The 25,400-nt window shown below is 39.5% G+C and overlaps 2 protein-coding genes and 1 long non-coding RNA gene across 9 annotated transcripts in view; 1 reads left to right on the top strand and 2 right to left on the bottom strand.

The window, feature by feature from the left end:
* Positions 1–295: 295 nt before the first annotated feature.
* Positions 296–10,161, bottom strand: LOC117947622 (putative helicase mov-10-B.1). 2 transcript variants are annotated; one of them, XM_034876721.1, is made up of 23 exons: positions 9,873–10,161; positions 9,663–9,765; positions 8,566–8,747; positions 7,882–7,978; positions 7,607–7,748; positions 7,220–7,472; positions 7,008–7,121; positions 5,668–5,851; positions 4,945–5,087; positions 4,662–4,838; positions 4,157–4,269; positions 3,810–4,006; positions 3,438–3,535; positions 3,158–3,255; positions 2,970–3,068; positions 2,763–2,865; positions 2,542–2,659; positions 1,913–2,104; positions 1,713–1,784; positions 1,493–1,618; positions 1,333–1,421; positions 1,108–1,220; positions 296–1,002 (listed from the first exon to the last, which is right to left on the bottom strand). In XM_034876721.1, exons 1-23 carry the CDS (start codon positions 10,010–10,012, stop codon positions 941–943), a joined length of 3,015 nt encoding a protein of 1,004 aa, XP_034732612.1. In that variant the 5' UTR covers positions 10,013–10,161; the 3' UTR covers positions 296–940. The 2 variants fall into 2 exon arrangements, with proteins under 2 accessions (XP_034732612.1, XP_034732613.1); XM_034876722.1 differs by lacking the exons at positions 9,663–9,765; positions 9,873–10,161 and having other exon boundaries at positions 7,607–7,746; positions 8,566–8,704.
* A 2,975-nt stretch (positions 10,162–13,136) lies between these two features.
* LOC117947626 (putative helicase mov-10-B.1) lies at positions 13,137–25,307 on the bottom strand. Of its 3 annotated transcripts, none has more exons than XM_034876727.1 (22): positions 25,143–25,306; positions 24,067–24,284; positions 21,073–21,166; positions 20,691–20,838; positions 20,138–20,360; positions 19,723–19,809; positions 19,112–19,271; positions 18,826–18,980; positions 18,442–18,609; positions 18,132–18,238; positions 17,821–18,020; positions 17,464–17,567; positions 16,819–16,916; positions 16,637–16,732; positions 16,337–16,442; positions 15,447–15,564; positions 15,177–15,368; positions 14,168–14,236; positions 13,940–14,065; positions 13,615–13,703; positions 13,418–13,522; positions 13,137–13,295 (listed from the first exon to the last, which is right to left on the bottom strand). In XM_034876727.1, coding segments are annotated over exons 1-22 (2,682 nt in total). In that variant the 5' UTR covers positions 25,161–25,306; the 3' UTR covers positions 13,137–13,294. The 3 variants fall into 3 exon arrangements, with proteins under 3 accessions (XP_034732618.1, XP_034732620.1, XP_034732617.1); XM_034876729.1 differs by having other exon boundaries at positions 13,191–13,300; positions 17,848–18,020; positions 25,143–25,307; XM_034876726.1 differs by having other exon boundaries at positions 13,191–13,300.
* Positions 25,158–25,400, top strand: part of LOC117947668 — a 30,289-nt gene continuing 30,046 nt past the window's right edge. For all 4 annotated transcript variants that reach the window (XR_004657286.1, XR_004657287.1, XR_004657285.1 and 1 more), the window contains exon 1: positions 25,158–25,381. This is a non-coding gene — a long non-coding RNA (uncharacterized LOC117947668). The remainder of the gene's footprint in view (positions 25,382–25,400) is intronic.

The following is a 25,400-nucleotide window of genomic DNA, read 5'->3' as shown; positions in this document are numbered from 1 at the left end:
TGCGGTTAAACAAAGACACCGCAATTATATAGACCAGTTGACAATTATATAATGATTGTTACAGGCCTACGACACACAACTTCACAATTCTAAAAGAGCAGTGATTTCATTAAATAACCCTGAGACAGTTTTGGTTGGTGAAATTATTTTGTCATGATTTTGGAAACCCCTGAACAACAGTGGTAGTGTCTCCATGAGTACCACAGCCTCCTCTTGATCCGGCTAGCGTGAGCAATCCTTTTGGAAGCAAGTTAAAGAAAGACTTCAACACATTTTTGTGCTATTCCTTGTTTTTCAATGGCTGTTTGCAGGAAGCACAGAGATTAGGTAATGTATCTATTTGTGGCTAAACTGTTTTGTTTTTTTAAACACTTCTCTCAATGTATTTCATAATTAATATGGGCATATTACATACAGAAGGAATAGGGCCAATCCCGGATTGGTTTTGAATCCTTTGAAATCCCGTAATTCTACCCATCTGTTAAATGACTGACTGTGACCTCCTGCTTGCTGTCAGTGTGGGCTGTAAATCGTGTCATCCGATTTCGCAGGAAATGGGACAGGCATTAAGAATAACTATATGGAGATTGCCAATCTTATTGCTGACGATCTTTGCTTAAAAGTGAAGGTCCCCAGATCATTTGCAGTGATATTAACTAGGTAAAAGTAACTTCTAAAACTGTAAAACATATCTGTTTCTTTGAAGCCAAGGGGCGTAAGTGCGGTCCGCTGAGGTAGCCGGAGAGAAACCGTCTGCTCCTAATATGAGTCAGCTCCCTGCGCTTTGTGGTCTTTGGTCAAGTTTATATAGCTCACATTACCAAGGTGTTTTGGAAAGGTACCATTACGCCCTTGAAAATTTAAACACCAATTTAGAAACCTTTTCTTAAAACCTTGATGGAAAAATAAATCCAGATAGAAGATTTTGCTCTCCTTTCCCTCACAGGTCACTCCGCCACTCGGGGTCCAGGTGCTGCTGAACGGCGCTTTCTGCAGTCTCCACTGGCATGAAAAAATTCACAGAAAGAAAACAAGGTGGACAATTTTAACATAAATAAATCATTTTGATGGGGATACTAATGAAAATAAAAATACATGTCTTGTCACCTTGAACATCAATGTTTATGTAGAGGCGAGAGAGTCTCTCCACCACGTCCTCGTCCTCCTCCATGTGCTCATAACCATCGTAGCCTCCTTCATCTCGGCAGTACCGGATGAAACTGTAGATAAGGAGAGAATAATGTTACCTGGGACCGATCTCTTGTAATTACATGTAAATATTAATATATGTATGCCAAAAGCAGTAATCTGAAGCAGCTGTATGACACATACTGAGCCCAGGTAGGATCTGTGTCCAGCACTCTGGGGTTTCCCACCACGATCAGCAGGGCTTTAGCTCGAGTCACTGCCACGTTGAATCTCTGGACAAGAAAAGAGTGTCAGAATCATTTTTGGTGTGTATATACACATTGTATGTGCACGTGTTATTTACCTTCTCGTTCTTGACAAAGCCAAGGTTGAACTGTTTGTCTATCTCTACGTAATTGGGACTGCTCCGAACTGTAGACACCATGATCACTCTCCTCTCCTGACCCTGGAACTCCTCCACCGAACCAACCTGAGACACACACACACAAACATTCATATGTATACACACTTTGGACACAGCTTCTTACTTACTGTAAGTAAATTATTTAGTTATTATTAGTTACCTTTAGGGTGCTGATGTCCTTAAATTTAAAGTCTTTCCCAACTTTTTCAAGGGCCTTGCGGATTTTCTGCACCTAAGTGACACAGAGAAAAAACAGTTTCAGTTCACTTCAACATTTTTCATTTGTACTAGGCTTAAAGTAATCTGCAAAAATAATAATAATAAAAATGGTTGTATTCGGTGTGTATAATTCATTTGGACCTGTTTCCTGTAGGGGGCGATGATGCCTATGTCTCCGGGTGAGATGGTAGCCAGGCCTTTCTTGCCCTGTGTCTGCAGCAGTTTCTTCACATAGTCCATCAGCACCTCCACCTCTGCTATGTTAAAGAATGACGGACTGCTGGCCTCGCGATCATCTACACCAGTCACGCCTTTGAAGATCACCGGGAAGTCCTAAGAGGTATTATATAATTTATCATATAAATTCTTAAGAGAATGTTTTCAAAACTAAGAATACTGAGCTGATTAAAATCAAGGTGTTGAATGCATTGTCTGTCAGTGAAAGTCCTTTATCAAAAAGGTGAAACCCGCACCTGAAAGTGAGTATTAGTTCGAAGTTAGAACAAATATTTTCTTTATCTCTTTGTCTGCCAATTATTTTCTCATTGATTTCGATTGTTTAGTCTACGGCACAGACTAAACTATCAAAATTAATGAGAAATTAACTGTTAAAACTGTTTAAAAAAACTGTTAAAACTAACTGTTAAAAACTAAATTAAACTTAAATTGACATAATACAAAGAAAATCCTCACATTCTTAATGCGGAGATGCAGGAACCAGCAAACATGCACTGTACATTATTAGTGTGTGATAAAAGAAGAAGCGTTACCTTCTTCTTAAGGTATTCCCATCTGCAGTAGGAGTTGCGTAACATTTTATCCGCGCAACACTGCAGCTCTTCATCATAGAAGAGCTCGTTGGGAACCTTCAGGATGGCAGGATGGGACCTGAAAACAGTATAAAATATAAAAGGATAAACAAAATCAAATCAATCAAACACATGATTTCTATAAAGAGTGACCAACAGTATAACCATCTCTAGTACCACACCTGTAGTTGCGTAGCAGTTTGGTGACAAAGCGATTGTTGAACACACCCTTGTCCTTCTGATACAGAGCAAAATCCTTCATCATGCGCTCCAAGAGGGACACTCCTGAAGACAGCAGAACCTTTTAACTCCAGAATTAGGTATCTTCATTTATCCAAATTACAGTGTTATAAACAGCAAAGTGTATCTGTGAGTGTGTCTGTGCTTACCCATGCCGTATTTCAGCGCAAAAGGGGATCTGAGAATGGGTCCGAGCTGCTTGGGGTCTCCAGCCAGAACAACCTGACCAGACTCTGCATTGAGCAGGCCTTTGTCCCATGGATAACAAAAATCAACCAACGCGTAAAACAAGTTCTACACAATAACAGAAACCACGCTGTTGTTTGTTTATCTTCACCTGCCAATGGTACTAAACATTCGGTCTCCACAGCGTGTCCTGCCTCGTCCACAAAAACGTGAGTGAAATGACCATCGGGAATGTCTCCTGAGACAAACCTGCAGAGATCAGAGAGTACACGCATGGTGGAAAACTTTCTCCCACAGAACAATAGAACAAGTTGACTGTTAGTATTTTGGATGGCAGAGAATATAAACAGGATGAGAAATACTAAAATATGCAACAGTGAAATGCAAATTTTTTACGGTGTCATGCAGGTGAGCAAAGGTTCATTCACTACCTTCCAGCGGTTAACAGAGTGGTGACCATGATCCTATACTCCATCAGCCTCTCTTTAGCAGGAAATAGGTAACAGTCCCCTACCAGGTTGGAGCATGCCTGTAAAAATACCACAATGTCCATGTGCACAAACATGGAGGCTAGAAAAAGTCTTAAGAATACAGTTGTCTCAAATGCACCAGGAAGTGCAGCAGTATTATTCTGTTGTAAAGAGACGCGGCTATGCCTCAAAAAGTCCACTAGAGGGTAGGTGATCTACAGTAACTGTGGCAAATTGAATGAGAGTGTGAATGAATCTCAGCTACTTTGTGTTTCAAATAAATGCTTCACATCAAAAAACAATGCATCATGCATTGAATGCACCAGCACTGACCTTTAGTTTTTCAGGGACAAGCTTTGGGTCTCGGCTGCTGGCGTACATGCGAAACACTTCATGTTCGTCCACGTGTTCCAGAATCTTCGTGCAGAGCAGATCAGCAGCGCTGTTAGAGGGAGCACAGGCCAGGATGTGGCAGGAAGCCTGGGTCTTCTCTATTTGCTTGATTGCCTCCACCAGAGTCACGGTTTTGCCTCAACAGAAACAACCATCAAAATAAGTCAAGTGCATTGAATGTATGGTTTTGTGGGCGGCTAGGAGGATAACAGATCAAACGTAAATCGCTTGAACAGTGCAGCTCTATTAAAGACCAAGAAAAAGTAATATGCTGGTACTTGCTCTACCTGTTCCAGGTGGGCCAAACACCAGGTAAGGGGCAGGTTTAGATGAGCCAGCTACAATGTGTTGTACAGCCTGGTACTGCTCTGGGTTTTTCTCCAGCTTTGAATCAAACAGCCTGTTGACAGGAACATAAAGGAACAAAGGTATGACCTCAGAGCTGAGTAACAGCGAGACTAAGCCGCCATGTTTTAATGCACAGTGAATCACATTCTCTCACCAGGTAACACAACTACCTGGTTTTGGGCCAGTGCTGTTAGTATAACACTGTCTATCTTTTAAAGCTTCTTCCATGTGCATTAAGGTGAATGTACACAAGGGTCTGTTGGACATGTTTGCGCATCCATTCTTTCAATACTGTTATGGATTTTGAGTAGTTTCTAGTGTGATCATATGTGCAGATCAGTCTTTTTCATTCATACAGTATGTAGAGGGAGGGACACTACAGACATTGGTGCTGTAAAATAGCCAGCTAACAACTTGTACAGTCTAAATGCTAGCATGCCTAACCTGAGATGAGGAAGCTCAGGTTGCTGAGAGCAGTCGGCAGGAGCAGCAGGAAACAACACCTCTCGCAGTCTGAATGTAGAAGCCAGCTCTGCTGCTCTGTGCTGAACGCGCACAGTCAGGTGGTTGACAATGAACTCAACATTGAACTTCATGTTATCTACAAAGCGATCCAGCAATCTGTAAACAGATTCACAAACCGTGTAAATAACAGGTTAAATATGAGTCAAATAAATCACTTCTTCTACTTATTGTTTGTATGTTACAGTAATGTCTTCGATCTTACTTTGAGCTGAAGCCGAGTTTGACACTGTCCAGCTGCACACTGTGAACGTAGCCGCGGTACTTCTCCCCTTTTTCTTCTGCAGGATAGGCCAGCAACGAATCCCCTCGTAGCACGGACGGGCGGTTCTCAGACACACCAGGTACCTGGCAGGTGAATGAGAACAAGAAAAGATATGTATGTATATATACATATATGCAGATTAATGCAAGATATAATTTGTCTTTTAATTGTGTTGTTCTTATTATAATGCGTATAACAACCTGGTCTCAGGAATGTGTGATTACCATAGAAATAAAATGGATCCATTATCTCCATGGTGATTACACTTTTGCCAGGTACCTGCACATCCATTGAAGGAGACCAGAGCCAGTATATATATATATATATATATATGTATATATATATATATATATATATATATGTATATATATATATATATATATATATATATATATGTATATGTATATGTATATATATATATGTATATGTATATATATGAATGTGCAGGTACCTGCACATCTATGTGTATATATAGATGTCTTTTAAAATTAAACCTACACAACCACGTCACATAACTAATGCTTGCTTTATATGGCTAAAACTACTTTGCTGTAATTTCTACGTATTATTATGGTGGGTACTTGTCTGTTTTATCTGTTTTAGCAAGTGAAGGAATGATTGATTATGTAAGACCTGTAAGAGAATCAGCGAGCACATATTAACCTCTAGAACGAGAAGTTTCTTGTTCAACCGATCTCTGACCATGACGGCATGTTCTTCTTTTTCACTGTTGGGGATGTTGTATCTCTTGATGTCGACCTCCATCTGACGCTCCTCCAGATACAGCAGCAGCTGAAACTTCTCGGAGTAGTTCTCCCAGCTCAGGGAACTTTCCAGCAAGTCCCTTCTAAACAGACCAAAGGAAAAGGAACTAATTGTATGGCAGTGTATATTCAATGGGTGTTGTGTTATACCTTTGGTCATGTATTGTATGATAAAAAAATCTTTTCCATAGCCCGTTGGTGCATGCTCCTGGGGTTCTCATTCTGCCTGATGGCAGGGGGACAAAGAAAGGGTTTCTGGGGTGAGGGGTTGTTTGTAAGGAGAAGGCTTGAGTGGATATCCACAGGTTTGGCTGGGCGGAACTGACTTCCTCATCCTCTTAGTTGTCTTCACAACCCTCTGTAGATCTTTTTTTGTTTGCAGCAGTGCAGCTAGAATACCACACAGTACACCAATATGGTAAAATGCTTTCAATTGTGCAGTGGTATAAACTAATCAGCAGTGTCCCGGGAAGCCTGTTGCATCTCAGGGTCCTCCTGAAGAAGGTGGTGTTCAGGCTCGAGGTCAGGTCCTCCGTGATGTAGGAACTTGAAGCTTGTGACCCTCTCCACCTCTGCTCAATTTATGCAAAGACCATTGTGGGGTGTTTTTTGTTGTTGCTTTTCGGAAAGTCATTAATGATTTCTTTTGTTTTTGTGTTGAGGATGAGGTTGTTGTCCTTGCACCAGGTTGTCCTGTGCCCGGACCTCCCCTCTGTAGGCAGTCTCAGTTTTGTCAGTTATTAGTCCAACTATGGTTGTGTCATCTGAAATGTAAGGACAAAGTTGAAGCTGTGGGATGGGTGCAGTCATATGTGAACAGAGAATAGAGGGCTGGGCCTCGGGCTGCTGAGGGTGATGCTGGAGGAGCAGTGGTGGCCAAACCTGACGTGCTGGGGTCTGTTAGTGAGAAAGTCCTTAATCCAGTGAGAGAGAAGGGCTCCAAGGCCCAGCGTTTGCAGTTTGATTGGATTGATGGTGTTGTGTCTTTGGTTAAGGTTAGATAAAGAGTGTGTTTTTGGTTGAATGTTAATAATCAAGTTGTGTCTCGTATTCAAGTCAATGCAAAGACCGCGATATTTCCCTAACCAGTGCCTTAACATAATAATATGTTTCATAAAGCAATAGTCCAGATGAGCGGATATTGAATTGCAAGATTGGCAATTTAGGTGGAAGCCGTTATCCTTTAACAATTTACCTATAGCTGGAAATCAAATTTTATAAAAATTATACAGAATTTACCTTTTATCGCAGAAGTTAGAAGACTGCTTCAGTGACTGGATGAGCTGGTTCACGTATGCTGGTACTCGATACTGTTTTAGCTCAATCACATTTTGTAGCTGCATTATTGACAGCCTGGTAAGAAGGGACAGTATGGTTAAGGTTGGAGACATACATCCTTTCAATTTAACATTTGCTGTATTTTTAACAGTGTGTTGAGTAAACACTCGTACCCTTCAGGTCGTTGTCCATCCACAATCGTGAAATTAGCCTCAGGGGTCCAGGCAGGGAGGGAGCGGGGTTTGTAGGGCGCTATAGGTGCCAGCTCCATTCCCAAGGCCGTTATACACTGAGCCTCGATGAAGCGCACAATGTGGAACGCAGCCGAGGAGGGCTCTAGGTCTGGTTTGAATTCAAAGGCCAGTGTAGCTGGATAGAAACCAACCAAACTGCAGCGGAGGTGAATTTGGATTTCATAGCTGTCACCTGAGCGTAAAAAACAAAACTGGTTATGTTTAGTGAAGTAGTCCTAGTGGTTTGTTGTGTGCACACATGTTCTCTAATTGGTGCAACATATGGCAGAAATTCAAATGAAAGTATACTTGGGATGTCTGTATTACCTGGCTGCAGGCACAGAGGGTTTTTCTTGGTCACGTTGTGCTCATCCTTCAGAATAATGTCCCTGAGCCAGTGCAGTGGGGTGTAGTAGGTGAAATACACAGGCTCTCGTCCATTGTTTTCCACATTCAGATTTACCACACTCTGTTTAAAGAAACAAAACATATATAAGGTTGAGCTTTAAAGTATCACCCTGACAGATAAAGGCTTTATGTGTTTTTAGCAGATGATTATCATAAGACCATCATTAGAACTTGCAGTTTCACAAAATTAATACCTCACATGTGTCTTCGACGCGCAAGCAAAGTTTCCCGTTCTCAAACTCATGTTCGGAGACAATGCGGATGCCATGTTTGTCAGAGATGAACTGAGCCCTGTGGGGGGAAAAAATAGCAGCTGATGATACACCGTATTCAAAGGCAGAGGAGTGGTGTGTTACTTCACAGAGCCTAATTTCAAATGTACTCTTTCAGGTATATTTTTGTTTTATAGCTGCAAGTGACAGTGACAGAAGTTAAAGAAAAGCGTTTGATGTGAAGCTTTGTGGACTGCTGTTATTAGCTTGCTACCATCCTAGCTCCTGCAGTTTATGCTTACAACCCTGCCCATGCTATTTTCACATCCCATCAGCTTTTGCTTCACGCCACAAGAGTGCATTAAGCCTGTTGTGGATTCCAAAGAGGACCATTTGTTTGTTTAAGTGTTGCCTAATAAAAGACACTTCAGTCTTCTCTTGTATTGAATTGCCTACAAAAATCATTGAACATGTTTGATTTGAGAGGACGGCAGTGTAGAAAGAAATAGTAGAGGATGTCAAAAAATAAATATAAAACAGTACAGTGCTCTTTTGGCACTCTAGTGATAACAAGCAGAGGTGAAAACAAACATGCTCACAGAGCAGGCTGTTGGGGGCGTGATTATCAAAAGAGGAGTGTCAAGAGTCATTATTTGGGTCTGTTACCTGTCTGTCTTCAGTCTGTTCATCAGAAGACCGGCCAGTTTCCTCCGGGCGCGGACCCCCATCTCTGCCTGATCTCCTGAGGTGAAGCTCTGAACTGTCCCTGGACTGGCTGCACCACTCTGGACTGGTTCTTGGTAACGGCTCCTTGGTGAGTGCCACTGGTCCATAAAAAGGGCTGTGACCTGTGCAGAGGATCACTTCATGTCAATTTTGTCTTGGGATGGAAAACTGAGTGTCCTCCCATATAATTTTAGTAGCAGACACCTGTACGCTTCGGCGCCTAATCACCATTTATATGTAATATATATAAATGCAAATCTAATGTGACAGCAAACTTTATTTTTAAGACATTCAAAAGGGCTTTTTTCTGCCTAAAGTAAAAAGGGCTCTATCGTAGACCAGAAGTTCTGTTTTTAAGAAAATGGCCCCACCCTGCTGTTACACAAACAGTGATATTGTCATCGGGCCTATCAAGCAAAACCCTCGCTGTATTGACACATTGATGATGTCAGTTTCAAACATTAAACCAGTGCAAACTTGGCTTCAAATATTTCATACAGCATATTTCAATAACATTAAAGACTAATTAAATAATAAATAAATAACGGATCCAATAGAATAATGTTGTTTTAGAAACAAGATTTGAAAAAGATAGATTTGTTTTTATACTTTAGATCGTAGATTGACTGTGATCTATAAATTAGACCAATGACACTCTTAGTAATATAATTAAGTGGTTTAAAATTGTAATACGGCATGCTGTATTTCACATTGTGCCACCAACTTAAACCAAAACCAAAGCATGAGCCAGATAACAAAAAAATTCGACAATTTTGTATTTCCACTTTATCTGAACACAGCCAGAAAGCTGCTATTGCTAGTAAACTGACTTTAAACAAAGTAAAATATATATGTATATATATGTATATATACTGTATATAAAATTAGGCTGCAATTATCAACTGTAATTGTTTTGAAAACGTATGCCATCAAGAGTAAAATATAGTGTACCATTATCATTTCAAAAGCTGTAAGTGACATTTTAAATGATAGGCTTTTAGGTGCCTAAAATGTAAATGTAATGCGGAAGTGCATACCGTGGAGTTGAAGCGAATAGTGTCTCTTCGTCTAGTTATTTTGTGGGACACCTTTAAGGAATGAAGGACTGAACCAAAGTTGGGATCTTTGGTTCCTGGATTTCTAAAATAAAAAAAACACAAACAAATTTAATTCCGGAAACAATTATAAAAGCTCCCAAACTTACACACAGCTCTCTTATAATAGCCTCATAACGTAGAACAACGCACCTGCTCCTAAACTCATTGTTGTAAATGTCTCTTAGTTCCAGTCTGTCTGTGATGGATGCTCGATCACTCTCCTTCAGAAACTCAAAGAATTCCACTCCAATTTGGCAGCATATGCCTACAGATAACCTCTTTTTAACCATGATCGAAGATTGATTTGATCAAACAAGAAAACGTCCCGGTTATTCGCCGGACTGAGTATGGATATGCTACAACATGTCCAAAGAGGTTATAATATATCGTTCAGGTTGTACGGTTCCCTTTATATCCCCTGACAGTTCACATGGGCGGTGTTTCTCGTCTTATGGAGCTGCAACCATAGACCGTTACAGTCTATGGCTGCATCACGGTTTTATGGCGCTGCAAGACGGATGCGGTCATGCTCCGATGAGTAAAACAGGTGCACCCACTCAGCCAGCCAGTCCGGAGAAACGAAACCTACGTGTTGATGGCATAAGGGAAATAAGCAAAGCGAAACTGAAAACATTTGATCACAAGAAAGCTATAAAAGCATCTGTTTTAATGAGTCAGCCAGCGAACAGGTCAGCAATAGAACTTCAGCCTTTATTTTACTTGACTTTTATTTTAGCCTGTACTGTCAGAGATCAGAATCAGAATCAGCTTTATTCGCCAGCTATGAGGACACATACGAGGAATTTTTCTTTGGAGCATCGTTGCTCACACTGTCCTTACACACAAAAAAACAAAACACAAAACAACCAAAACTAAAAATGTACATACTAATATATATACATACAATATATACATACTCTAAACAGAACAATATAGGCATGAATGAACAAAGAGTTCAAGATGTGCATTACTATTACATTATTGTTGCCTACTGATGATAATAATACTAATACTAATAATGAATAATTATAAAAACTATAGTAAAAAATCAAGCCTACGTGGTCTTTGAATTATGGATCAAAGGTCAGCATGTTTTCAACGTAACATAACAATTTAAAAGAAGGTTGTAAAACAACTTAAAGCAGTTTCTATTGTTTGGTGACACATGTATGCAGTAGGCTACTTATGTTTTGGCATGGTCTCGAGCAACAGTCCAATAGTGATCTGTCATGGAAAGGGAAAAATCAGTTGTCTAGTGGTGAGAGTTGGTAGGCTAATCAGTACCCCCAAAACACAACCTTTACATCTTCACAAGTTCCTTATTAATTCGTACAGCTTCTGTTATTAAGCTGCCATATTGTCGATGTGAAATAGTGCAAAGTAGTGTAAAGGACAACATTTAAGCTGAAGCTCTTTCTTCGACACATCTGGAATACTGGCCAACATGACATCACAGATTTACAACATCCTGCAAACAGCAACGATCAAGATAAGAAGACTCCTATTCTTCTACATCGTCACAAAAAGCAGACCACTGAGCTAAACAACCTTTGATCCCTTAAGAGCCATTGAGATGGAAAGACCAGAACACACCCCAGTGGGAGCTGTTAGTGCCACTTGGATAAAGATCCATCATCATCATTGAACATCATTACTCAGCTCTAAGAGCCAGTTTCACCAGTTAAGAAACTAGGAGAGCCTTCCAATGGGAACTTTTTAAATCCTGACCAGTGACATACTAATCAGATCCAGACTCCTCTCTGAACAAATCTAACTCCATTAAGCATTATAAGCCACCCCAGGGAGCAAGCAAGTAGTCTACAAAACCTTCAGTTGCAATAGGCTTGTGTACCAGTTTCCCACTTTTCCTCGTATCTTGTGTCAAATGTAACTGTAGTGTTTATTTATTGTAGCTATGGTAAATGTTATAATTCAATATGATGAATAACAACCATAATTCTAATTTAACTCTCTTGTGTGGCCCACAAGGAATACTATTTCCATATTATAGTGCATTCCCTAATATGATTTATGTGGCTGGATAAAACATTTCATCTTGGAGTTTTGCAAAATATCAAAAATTTGAATTCCTTCTTGTAATCATTATTTCCAAGTACACAAATTCCTACAATAGGCAAATGTCTCTTATGTTTTAAGATGTTTTTGTGATGTTTTTTACTTTTTATTTATGTGAAGCACTGTGCCCGAGCCCTTGCATGAGTGAATTGTGTCATCATCCATTTTCGCGCTAATTGAAATGCATCACCTGACCTCTCACTCACCGCACAACCCGAAGCACAAGCCTGAGACTGGCCCAGCCCCACGATAGAAATTAGGACCAAAGATCTTCAGCTCTACACTGGTTTATTGGCATGTCTTTAAACCAATCACAATCGTCATGGGTGGTGCTAAGCTCCATATGGAGCCGCTGTAAAATAGCTTTGCGAACAATCTTGTTTTGGTGGATAATATACGTACGTTCAGAAGTTGTTTTAGTCGTGCAAGAGGAAACTCTGATTGGACAGATAGTCTAGCTAACTGTCTGGATTTACCCTGCAGAGATATGAGGAGCAGTTAACCATAGTCCTCATAAATCCATCACAAAGAAAGCAGAAGGAAACAGACATTGGCAAAAAAAAAACATGCACGGTGGAATTTCCTGCGGCACAGGAGCAATCCCGGAAGTTGAACATCAAGGATATACATGGCTATGGAGACAATGATTTATAATAAAGGGCAATTACACAGATGAACACACAGTGAGCTGTGACTCTGTTCTGAATCATACAGGAGGCTCATAATTGCAGTTATTGACATACTTATGATCAGACTTCTCTTTGTGATTAATCCAAGGATTATTAGGGTGTGAGACAAGTAAAAAGTACAGTATGTTGAGACATCTCATTGTTCAACTAAAATTGAAACACTCTTCCACATTCCCCTATAATTTCTTGTTCCACAACATATCTTAGCAAACCATAAAGTTAGTCATGAGTTTTCCTTTGTCTTCCATTTGTCAGCAGGTGTCACTGATTATTACCACGAAAACATAACTCTTCTCTTTAAAATTCCTTCGGGAACCTGATAACTATATTGCCATTATTGTGATTCAATTTTGAATTTTTGAGAGAAATCTTAGATGAAGCTTAGAAAAAGGGTCAGTGGCAAACTTTTTGGTCTTAAAATTAGTCAGTTTACATTTTTGTGAAGCAAACTTGTTAATTTTAGGTTAATTTGCACAAAATAATAGATATCTATAGCCCATAACATCTCTCTAATAATGTTGGTAGATTTTGTTAGGTAGGAGATACTTACAAAGTCAATTAATAGGAAACATATTACTCTAATTCTATTTATGTACGATACAAATGTTTGTAGATTTTAAATAAACTACAATTGTATTTTAATATGCTTTAAGATAGACACTTCTTCACTGTGTCTGTCCTGAGTCAACTGCACACTTAGTTCTCAATTTCAGTTCTTTATTTTTATGTTAAATACTACAGCTGAGAGAGATGAGTAAGCAAGGTCTGTTGGTTCCTGCAACAGGGTTCCAGCTGTTGTTGAGTCATTCTTCACTGTGGGGTGTAGATCGAAGGTAAAAAGACAACCCAAACATCCATTAGTTTTCAAGACAATTCCAGACAAAAGAAAGACGAAGCGTGTATGTGAGTGTGTGTGAATGTGCATATTACCAGAGGCTCGGTGAGTGTACATTGGTCAGTGTACTCTCCTCCTCCTCTGCATCAGAGACTATAATGCCACGGTAAGCCCCTTCTTGGAAGCAGTAATAGATGAATCTAAAAAGAGAATTCAGTGTATGAGTTAGAGTTAGATGTGTTTTGTACAAACCATCCTTCTCCACTAAAAGAAAATTAGACAGATGCCTTACTTGTTCCAGATTTTGTCAGTTTTCAAGACTCTCGGGTCTCCAACCACAATCAGCAAGGCCCGTGCTCGTGTCATTGCCACGTTGAACCTCTGCAGAGATAGTTTCGGTTAGTGTGAATTTATACATTTTTGTCGGTGAATTGATCTGCTGGTTCGACCATTTTGGAAATTGGTAGTTTCATGGAAATTAATTTCTTCTCATTAATATGCTAGTGTTTGTAGCAAGGTGCTCAAAATTCTAAAAGGAGCATTTCATTTATCATGGCTGTCTTGCACAAACATCATATATTCTTTGAGTTATTGTGTGTTTGTGTAATGTTTCTCACCTTCTCATTATCAACAAAGCCTATAGTAAATCTTTGCTTGTGTGCAGTCAGTTTGGGATTGCTGCGCACCGTAGACACCAGAATCACGTTGCACTCTTTACCCTGAAACTGCTCCACTGAACCAACCTATGAAAAATATAAATGCAAGGTCTGTTTATTAATGCAGTTCAAAAATGTCTCTCAAACATGTTTTGCAATAAAACGGCAAATCACTTTCTGTCTCCATACCAATACGTTTTCCAAGTTTATCTTCATTAGATCTTTGTCTGTCTTAAGGGCATCCTGGATTTTCTCCACCTGTCGGCACACAAAAATAGGACCATATTAACAGGATTACCATAACTAGATGAAGTGTTGGTCATTACAGGGTTTGATCAAACTCAGACTAATATGTGTCAAGGCACAATCCACCTATTTTGTCGCGAGGCTAAGGTGAGTGTGGCTTACCTGCAACACAGAGCTGTAGGAGTTGACAGCAGTATAATTTGAGAAAACTGTGGGGAAGTTTCTAAATGTTGTGAAGAAGGAATCCATTTTCCCCCCTTTAAGCTGTGTTAATGTTATTTGTCCGCATCTTAAATGTCTACAAATGAACTGTAAACGGAGCATCAAGGCTGATCAGTGCCAGACCTAGAACAGTAAATGGAGCTGAGCAGCGGTGCCAAAGGACGACAGATAGGGCCATCCAAATTACTTGTGGCTGTGTTGAGCTCTGTAGACTCAAATACACAAGCAACCAAAACTCTGGAAGTCCCTAGACGTAATGATAGCATCAAGTATTTCCAGGGTCGTGGTTATGCCGTGACATATGCAACTATCAATTTAGAAGTGTTGTATTGCTAAAATGAATAATTGCATAGATTGCACAGTAAAGTTGCACTGCATGTACGTTAAAAAGCCTTGGTCTTTTTGTCACGTACACTTTCCACTGAGGTGATTTCATCGCATAAAAACAACTTTTCAAGGCTCTGGAAAAGTATTACAAATATGACACGTATAATATCATATCATGTTTTATAATGCAAAGAGTAAGAATTATTTATAATAATTGACCTTTCTTTGAGGTGTCTTGTCAGCAGTTTTAAATATGTTATTATGTTTTAATAATTGAGGTCTATAAGGAAAATGTACTTTGGGCCATCTGGGATTATTTTTGTGTTGTATGGCGCTCAGCCTCTTGCAGTGCAATATCTAGGTCTAATAGTATATCCATGGATTATTGTATTAACATACTCACTTGTTTTCTGTAGGGGGCAATGATACCAATCTCTCTCGGTTGAATTGTGGTCACACCATTTCTTTTAAGATGATCAACAAGGGCTTTTAAGTATTCCTTCAACACCTCCACCTCTGCCATGTTGTAAACAGAGGGGCTGCTGGCGTCACGTTCATCTGTACCTGCCACTCCATGGAAGATCAAAGGGAAACCCTGAGACAAGGAAAAACGTATTGGAATAGAGGTGAAGAGAGGTGTGTGTGTGTGTGTGCGTGTGCGTGTGGACATTACTTTCTTGGGCAGGCATTCCCATTTGCGGTATGAATTACATGTCTCTTTATGAGCATAAGGCTGAAGTTCTCCATTATAAAAGAGCTCATTGGGAATTTTCAGAATTGCAGGATGGGACCTTAGAGAAAGTGAACAAGAAAGAAGCCCATTAAAAAAATAGAAGTGAGCCAGGGACATGTTTAGACAAAGCATGGACAAGTGAACAAAGGTCTCACAGAGAGGGTTTAAAAGTGGCGTTGGGTACCGAAACCCTTTCCTAAACGACCGGGCCAAATAGCAACGCAGATTTCGGGGCCTCATTTCCCCCTATATGCCTACCCTGCTATCTAGTGCTCTGAAACAGAGATCAGAGGCAACAGAAGCATTGCTGATGCTAGTTAACATCACATTTTGCGAGAGGTAACAATAGCCTACCGCTTAAATATGGGTAAAATGTTGAAAACAAAAACGATGTAAAGTGTGGCAGTATTTCACTGGAAAGGATTCCAACACCGTATAGTAGCTGCACCATAGATACTGGTGATGCTTTCAGATTTGTCGGAGAAGGCAGGCCTTAATGGTATGTTCAATTACAATTGGGAAGCTGGTGGTGCAATAGGTTATGTGGCATCTACTGGGTTTTTTTGGCAACTGAAGTTGACTGGTGAAATACGTTTTTGGTATAAGAAACTGTTTAATTACTGTTTAATAATTTAAATTTGACCATATGTAATTAGCAATACACAAACCGTGTTCTTCTTTATTTTAAAGTATCAATGCACAGTTTAGGCACCGGCATGAGTATTGTTTTAGGACCGGTATCGGAAAAAACCCAAACAATACCCAACACTATTTAAAAGTTACATTGGAAGAAGAAAAAGCAAAACATGTAAGCAACACCACTACCACACCTGTAGTTCCTCAGTAATTTGGTTACAAAGCGGTTGTTGAACCCGTGTGTCTCATGTGACCTGTAAAGGGTGATATCGTTCATCAGACGCTCCAACAGGGACACACCTGCACAGAATAAATGTCTTCCTTAGGTACAGGCATTAAATAGGTAGTACTTAAGTGAGCAAGTGATCCATGAGTTCAGAATCTGTTGAGTTATTTGCTTCAACTTTCACTATTATTTCTGATTTTTAAAGTCATGTATGTGACATATATAAAAATAAAACACCTATATATAAAAAGGTATACACAGTGCTCACCCATGCCATGTTTCTCTGCCACTCTGGATGCGATGATGGCGCCTAACTGTTTAGGGTCTCCAGCTAGCACTACCTGGCATTTCTGTTTCAGTAAACCTTTGCAGCAAACAGAAACATTAAGGGCACACCTCATGCAGAATATTAAATATTTTAATGCTAAACAAGCTCAGCTTGCTCGTCACCTGCTATAGGGACAATACACTCTGTTTCTGTAGCCTGGCCTGCCTCATCCACAAATATGTAAGTGTAATGATTTACAGGAATCCCTCCTGTCACTAGCCTAGAGAGAGAGAGACAGAGAGATAATTAATATTTAGGTAAAGGAATTGCAGTTTTTGATACAAGGGTTCTCTAACTTTCTTGCATTGAAGGGCTAGGGTTCATTTCTCACCCATGTGCTATTTTTTCATGGTGTTACTAGGACTGATTTGTTTAATTAAGGTACAGCAAATGCCTTAAGTCCAGTTCAGACCAAAGCTTTGTGATAAGACAAAACCGTTTGGATCATAGCAGAGATAAGTTTTAGCAGTATGAACTGGGCTTTAAGGTAAACTGGAACTTGAATAAATGTAAAGGTGTCTGTGACCATAACAGACCCAAAACAAATTACTCTAAGAACAACTGCATAAGTGTTAAATGAATGGGAATGACGTCTTCACATGAAACCAGCTTGTTAAGTAAATATTTACTGCACAGAAAGTTGCATTAAATTGACAATTGTACTTTGAGAGGCTCTGAAGTAATTTGAATTGATGTAGTTTGAAAAACATCCAATGTATAAAAGGCTATTTAAAGAAAAGTATGAAACATATAATAATGTACTTTACCTTCCTGCAGTTAGCAAGGTGGAGGCAATGATCTTATACTTCATCAACTCCTCTTTAGAAGGCATCATAAGTGTGTTTGTTCTGCGGTTCAAGTTGCAGCAAGACTAGAAAACATATACGCACATATAGACAAAAACACATAGTACACATAGATATGCAGAGGCCAAATTAAGTTTGTCAGGATTTACTTGCTTAAAAGTTCAAAAACTTAGTAAGAAAATATCTTTATGGATCTTTATAAACCATCCTTGTTTGAGAGTGTGGTAAATGTGAGTTCTAGCTAAATATTTGTCTTGTCTTAAACCTAATGTCCAGGTTTGTTTATGTATAGTGTGTTCTTATTAAAACAATCCTGACCTTTATATTTTGGGGAATATTTCTCACAGGGCAGCTTAGGGCGAACAAGCGATACACCTGGTGCTCTCCTATCTTTCTTTCCAGAATCTTCTCAAAGAGATGATCAGTTGCACTGTTGGAAGGAGCGCAAACCAGGATCTTGCATGAGGGCTGCGTTTCCACTATCTGCTTGATGGCTTCCACCAAAGTCACTGTTTTGCCTGACCAATACATACAGATTCATTATTTATTATTAATGTACATATAGATCAATATTAAGCATCAGGATGCGCATACACGCACAAACACACAAACACACATACACACAGTACCTGTGCCAGGTGGACCAAATACCAGGTAGGGGGCAGGTTTAGCAGAAGCAGCTACAATGTGTTGAACAGCCTTTTGCTGCTCTGGGTTGTCCCCGAGTTCTATCAGTCTAAGTACAGGAAAAAATAGGTGCAAAGGAACGATGTCAGAGCTAAGAGACAGCGCTTACATGCAGGTATGTTTACATGCACAAGGAAAACTGAATTTTAGGGACAGATGGGATAAAAGGCACACACAGTACTTAAGTATGACCTTGTCTGTATAACGGTTTTCATTGTTTTCCTTGGATTCTTGACCTTACGGTAGTCTTACCTGTTTAGATGTGAATGGTGGGAAGAAAAACATCCAGTAGGGAACAACACCTCCTTTAGTCTGTTTGGGTATGCCAGCTGTACTGCTCTATGCTGGAGACGCAGGGGCATACGGCTGAGATAGAAGTTAATTTGGTACCTTGTGTCCTCCTTGAAATTATTCAGGAACCTGCATTCAAATTTACATGTAATTATGTGTGGTAGTTATGGGCTTAGAGCAGCATGCAGTTATACACAACTATCTCATTTTAATCTCCAGCAATACAAAGATTTTGACAAATACACCACCAAACAATGAAAATAATCTTTGTAGCATTGTCTTTAGGGATTCATCATTAAATCCTATTTGACCCATTCTTATTTTTAAACAACTAATTGTTCTTACTCTTCACTGAATTGCAGGTAGACATGATCCGCATCCACATGATGGACCCAGCCTTTGTACATTTTATTTTCAAAAACTCCTTGCGGGTTTAAAGGAGTCACCAGTACCTTGTTCCCAAACAGCCTCATTGTTGAGTTCTTACGGACACCTGCAAGCTGGTGACAAAAAAAATGAATGTGTAATTTATGGTTTCATTCTGAGTTGTTGCAGTGAAACTTCGGCCAAAACAATAGCAGTTGTCAGTCTATATGTTTTATTGTGTGTGTGTGTGTGTGAGGCACATCACCTGCAGAATGAGAAGGTATGCGTTGCTTTTGTGTCTAAACATGGGCGCATTCTGGTTGAATTTCTCAATCTCTGTCTTCAACTGGAGCTCCTCCACATGCAGCAGCATTTGGAACCTCTTGCAGTAGGTCCTCCAGTTCAGAGGTATCTTTTCCAGGTCCCTAAAGAGATCCCAGTGAATTACACAAAATTGAATAGCTTCTACAGGCACAGCAGACATGTTTCCTGCCTGAAAGCGTTTGGCTTATTGTGGCATTTTCTGTTGCCTTTTATTAACTACAGATCAGCCTAGGGCAATAAGCTTGAGATGAAGTATTTCCACCCACTGTTTATGTAAAATTTCAAGCCCTTGCTCAAGGTGGACTAAGACTACTAGATAAGTCATTATTTAATGATAGACACTTTTACTTTACTTAAATAATAAATACATTGATTATGTAATGTATTGCCCAGACATATGTATAGTTGTTTATGAAGCTCAATATTTACAATTTGCCACAATGCTGGATGAACACTTGAATTAGTTTACTTTAATACATTAAATAAAAACTGGTACAAATTATGTTCAGATCTAATTAAGGATGTACTGTATGTTCACATGAAAATACATACATGTCAGCTTTGCTGGGGTCTTTCATATTGTCAGGCATCGGATAACCCTTCAAAGGCACCTCAAGCTTAAGCCACGTTATTCTAACACTGGAGTGGGAAACCAAAGACAGAACACAGGACAGTAATAACTTAGATGACTAATAATAATACTACTGACCAATACATATTGCAATCTGCTGGATGTAAATTGGGATGAGTAACACAGTGTTCCATGTGAATGGGCACTGTCAGAGGGGTACCAGAACACAATATAAAACTCTTTTACATTCAACCTTTAATGGTCATTTCTGTACATTTGATTTTTTTATTTTAAAAAAAACACCAAATCTGTATAAATAAATAATAATCTTGCATTACTTGCATCAATATTCTAACATCTATAACATGAGTATTACATAATAATAACTTGTTATACCCTTCAGCAGGTTTCCAATTCATTGTATGAAGGTCGCGCACTGAGGTTGTGGCTGTTAGGAGGGCCTCCTCACTAAAAGATGTCCGATGTATGACTTCCAAGATACGCATAATCTCAAATTTATCTGAGGACTGCTGGTGTGATTCAATTCGAAAGACCAGTAACTGTTCATAGAAGCCTGCATGCTCAGAGTTGAAATGGACCTTGATTTTGTATGACTGACCTGGAAAGAGCATAGGAGGAAAAAAGGTGATGAAATTAGGTACACGTACATTATGCAGAAATTAATACAATTATATTTTCAAAGCTGGAGACAATCTAAAAATGGAACAGATATTAACAGTGACTAGTCTCAACTGTATAGAAAATGACACGTACTTTGAATTATGCAAATTTGCAAAACTACTTTACTATGACTACAGTTCAAAGTTGTTGTCTCTCGTTCTGTAACAGTTTTTTCCATTTTTGATTTTCATTTTCATTGCTTAAGCCTTTTTTTTTCATCACATTCACCACCTGTGCGGTTTGTTTTTACTGTGTGTCTTTGTCATACCTGGTCCAAGAGGGAGTTGCTTCATAGTCTGGACAAGGTTTCCATGGCAGTCTCTGACAGTGAATATGTTCTTTACGAGGTCAAAAGCCCAAAATGTTAAATTCACCGTTTTGACACCCCAGTTCTTCACAGTGAGTGGCACAACTTTCTGTTGGGCAGGAAATGTTGTATGCAAACAGTGTTATCACTGCAGCCATGAGAAAATGCATATCTACTCACGCACACACACAGACAGATAGCTAGACAGACAGAAACAGAGAGAGACACACACACACACAACCCCTTGCTACTCACAACATAATAATGCCCTATTAATAAATTATCTCACAGGTTTCTCATCTTATTATTAAAAAGCACGGCTTCTTAGTCCTCTTAGTCTAACCTTGTTTTCATACACAGTGAGGTAGATCTTCTCCTTCTTTGACGGAGGGTCTGAGGTTACGGTGACATCCTGTTTATTGGAGATCAGCTGAGCCCTGTGATGTTGAACAACAAGTAATTCAACAAATAATTTACACAAAGTGAATGTGCCAAACACGTAAAGTACTTTTGTTGCAAAGCTTTGATTACAGTTGAGGGTTTAGAGTGTATGGCCACTATCCCTCAAGCTTTGGGTGCTAAACCAGGAAATACAGGCTGCAGAGTAAGAATCAGTGTAAACACCAGCAAGCACAGTAGAGGAGCAGACGCACTATGAAGGTTGAGAAAGAAACCATTCACATCAGTAATTTATGCCTGTTAACAGTTGATGGGAGCTGCTGCTTAAAACAGTTATAACGGTCATAACATTTTCACTGAACCGAATTTTTTTTAATTTTTTGATTTCCTTTCTCATGTGGAAAATAACTCATATCTCCTTATAACAAACCATAAGGAGCTTTCAGACAGGGAAGATGTTAGTAAATAAATGTAAATAAAAAAAGGTGTTGTGTGTTACATGCAGCACAGATGAAAGGTTTAGATAAGACCACATGATTCCTACAATTTTGTCTTTTGGACAGAGCAGTTAAGTTGTCAAACCTTGTGGAGGACCTTGAATGTCTGAACATTCTTCACAGCAGGATTTTTAGTGTGCTATTCAACACAATGCAAAGGCATTCAACGGAGGCAAAATCACCATATGATAACGGCTTGCATTGAAATAAATCTTTAAATATAGCAGCAACATCAACACATGTCCTTTCAGGCCAAGATACATTCATAAAAAAAGTTTGGCGGGGCTGACTTAACGAGAACTGGGTGTGGAAATGGAGCATTGCTACTATTATACAGTCGGGTTGAGCAGACTGAAGATGGCATGTAATATGTTAACAGATTTGCTGGATATTATGACTGAGCACGGTGCACTATTCACTTTCTTTTATATATCAAGATATGAATAGAAAAGGCCAGTGGCCCACTGGGTCCTGGCTTGTCCTGGGAAGATTTATGAGTGCCATTGTCCTTGTGAACTGGACTCTACAGATATCAGTAAGGTTTGCTGTATTTGCAGACAATCAGTTGTGGCAATGGATGTGCTGTGATTTTATCAGGCTTGGGAGACAGAGGATGATTCTGAAGCTGTCGAGGAGGGTGGAATAAACTCTTTTCAGACTAGGGCTCCCCTTCAAGGTTTCTGGCGTGTTATGTCTCGTTGTTGTATTGAATCCTCTCGTCTCTTGTCCTTGGTGAATGGAGCAGATAAGTGACAGAGGAAGTAAAATAGTTTGGAGACAGTTTTACTTTGGATTTAAGGTTACTATCCGCCCTAAAAAGATGTCTATAATCCTAGAAATACTTTCATTTTTAATACAACTTTAATAAAGTGCACTCACTGTGCGGGCAAGCTAAAAAACAGGTTCAAAGCCAACAACTTGCTGAATCTCCTAACTCCTCTTCTGACTGGTGGTAGAGTGTCACTGATAAACATCTCAGTATTTAGGGAGTTGAGTCTTGTCATCGCTCAAATGATCAGTAAGGAGTTGTTTTAGTACTTCTTTCACAGTCAGTGGTCCTTACAGAATGTGCACTATGATCTTTTTTACAGTTGAATGTGCAGCCAGAATATGTGGGATTCTTTCTGTCATGTCACAGTTCTTAATGCTCATGCCTTTACTGTTTAACAGCAAAGTCACCCACAATGAGAGTTTGAGGCCCAGCCATCAGCTTTCCCCTGTAGGCTTTAAGAATTACTCTCACCCTGCTGTCTGAGGATGGGAGGATATACAGGTCATCTGATGGAGATTAAATTAAATTAAATTAAATATCCTTTATTAGTCCCACAAGGGGAAATTACAATTTACACTCTGTTGTTATTACAAGCATTACACACAGGTCTGAATTGCACACACGTGCTCAGGTCCTATACATGCACTAATGGAGAGATGTCAGAGTGAGGGGGCTGCCCACGGAAAGGCGCCCCGAGCAGTTGGGGGTTTGGTGCCTTGCTCAAGAGCACCTTGGCAGTGCCCAGGAGGTGAACTGGCACCTCTCCAGCTACCAGTCCACCACCACACTTTGGTCCGTATGGGGACTTTACCCACAACCTTCCGGTTCCCAACTCCCTATGGACTGAAAAAGTGGTGCAAATCTGTTCTTGTTGTGAACAAAAGTTGTACATTGCTTGTTGGGAAGGTTTGTTGACAATTCTTCTGTTTGCAGCTGTCCACAGCTGTGTCCTACTAAGCACAAGCGTCGGTGCCCTGCCTGGATTGCAGTGCAACCCTAACCAGTAACATTGCAAATCTCAGGGCGCTGGTCTCTTTCTGTCATTTGTCATCCCACTTCCCAGGGGAATGATTTATTGTTAGTCCTTTGCACCTGTTTCTTAATAGTCTTTTTGGTGTTAGATAGCCGTGTGTTAGCATTGTCTTGTCAACTGTGTCAGTCCATGGTAAAGAAGTACAATTCTCATAAAAAATATGGTTGTAGCCTTCTGTGTTTTTCATAAATTAATGTCCCACAGATTTATAGGTATCCAGGGTCTGCTGTCTATGACGCATGACGCAAAAGAAAACACAAGGTTATCAGTAGAGGAATGTAAGCAAAGCAGAAAAGCACGCAGCAAAGCGTTTCACTGTGAGAGAAGCTTGGTACTGTAGAGCTAATGATCATATCATTTCTATTATTGATATTTTTCATGTAACTAACACTATCCTTCATCTGGGCATGAAAATAGTAAAGTTTTAAAAATTCACATCACACGAATCAGGTTTCAGCACTGTGATATTCTGCCTATTTACAGTTAAAATATTTAGAAAAAGATCATTTGAACTTAACTTAATTTGTTTATTTAAACTTTGGTAATATGATGCCTTGGAAGCAGAATATTTGAATATCAGTAATTACAGCTCTGAATCTGTCTGAGCTTAAGAATTGTAATTGAAGGTTTTCTCACCTGTATTGCTGAAATAACTTTGCTATTTTCTGACGAGCTTGAATCTTTTGGCGGGCCTGCTGAAACATCTGTGCTTCATCATTAAATTTAATTTGTGGCCCATTCAAGCAACCAGATTTTCCTAGTCCTGCATTCTGGACAGAATGGACAGCTGCAGGCAACATCTTTAGCTGCTCACTGAAGTTGCATGGGAGTAAGCTTATTTGGTGCTGATGGTACTGGGAAAAAAGAACAAGAAAGGACCATTAACCTACAGTCTGCAGTAATGGTAAGTTGTGATGATTATCAGTCCTATGTGCTGGCATTACCATTCCTCCAGTAATGTGAGGTTCTGGCTCTTACAATCCTGTGTTATATGTGATGTTAAACCTTTCCTCAAAACACCCAACTAGAGCCTCTAACTGAGAGCACCCCTGAAAACCGCACAGAAAACAAAAAATGACTGAACATAAAAGTATTAAATAGGTTTAAAAATAGCATTAGCCTTAAGTAGCATATAGGCGACATTGGCCTTTTAAATTCAGTTAAGTTATGGAATTACTGCAAGTTGTAATATCAGGCCTGAACATAATGTGATACTTAACTCTTACTGTAAGTTACAAATATTTATCAAGGTAAATAATGTTAAGGTAGTTAGTTAGTTAGTTAGTTAGTTAGCTAGCTAGGTAGCTTCTAGCTAGGTTACATGTATCCGCATTCCGCTAGGTAGCACAGAAGACAGCTGATTTAACTAACGTTAAACTTAAATAGAGAGGCAATGAGAGTGGAACAGATAACGCTAAGGCAGATAGTGTAAATAAACAACACACAATAAGTGGATGTCCGGTAAGTATAACGCCAACTGCCCGTTTTAGTCCGTAATTTAGTTTCAACAGTTTAGCTAAGTGTAACTAGTTAGCGTTAGGTAGTTATAGCTAGCTAGTTCATATTTAGATAGCATGTTAATTTTGCCTACAAGCAAACGTTAGCCCTAAACAGCTCAAACCTAGATTAACTTAAGTAACTTTGACTAAACGGCGGTAATATCGCGCTACTATAGCAAACATAACGTTATATCGGTATAGCTAGTAACTTACTTTACTGGCGGAGAACATAACGTAACAACACCACGGGAGACTGGGAAAAAGTAATTTGAAGTTAAAGATTTGATTTAAAAAAATAAATAAACAGAATTCCTGTTTGAGTGTATCCTAGCAACTGCAGCATGTACAATTTCAACAGGTATGCTGAAGTGTTTGTTTACTTACAAGTAGGGTCAGTTTATGGTTAGGTGCATCTGGATGTATTAACTCAGATAACGGTTAGGAGTTGCAAGGTATGGAATTCCATTCCCG

The sequence above is a fragment of the Etheostoma cragini genome, chromosome 7 (assembly GCF_013103735.1).
Source record: "Etheostoma cragini isolate CJK2018 chromosome 7, CSU_Ecrag_1.0, whole genome shotgun sequence".
Classification (NCBI taxonomy): Eukaryota; Metazoa; Chordata; class Actinopteri; order Perciformes; family Percidae; genus Etheostoma; species Etheostoma cragini.
This window is presented reverse-complemented; position numbering and strand designations above follow the sequence as displayed.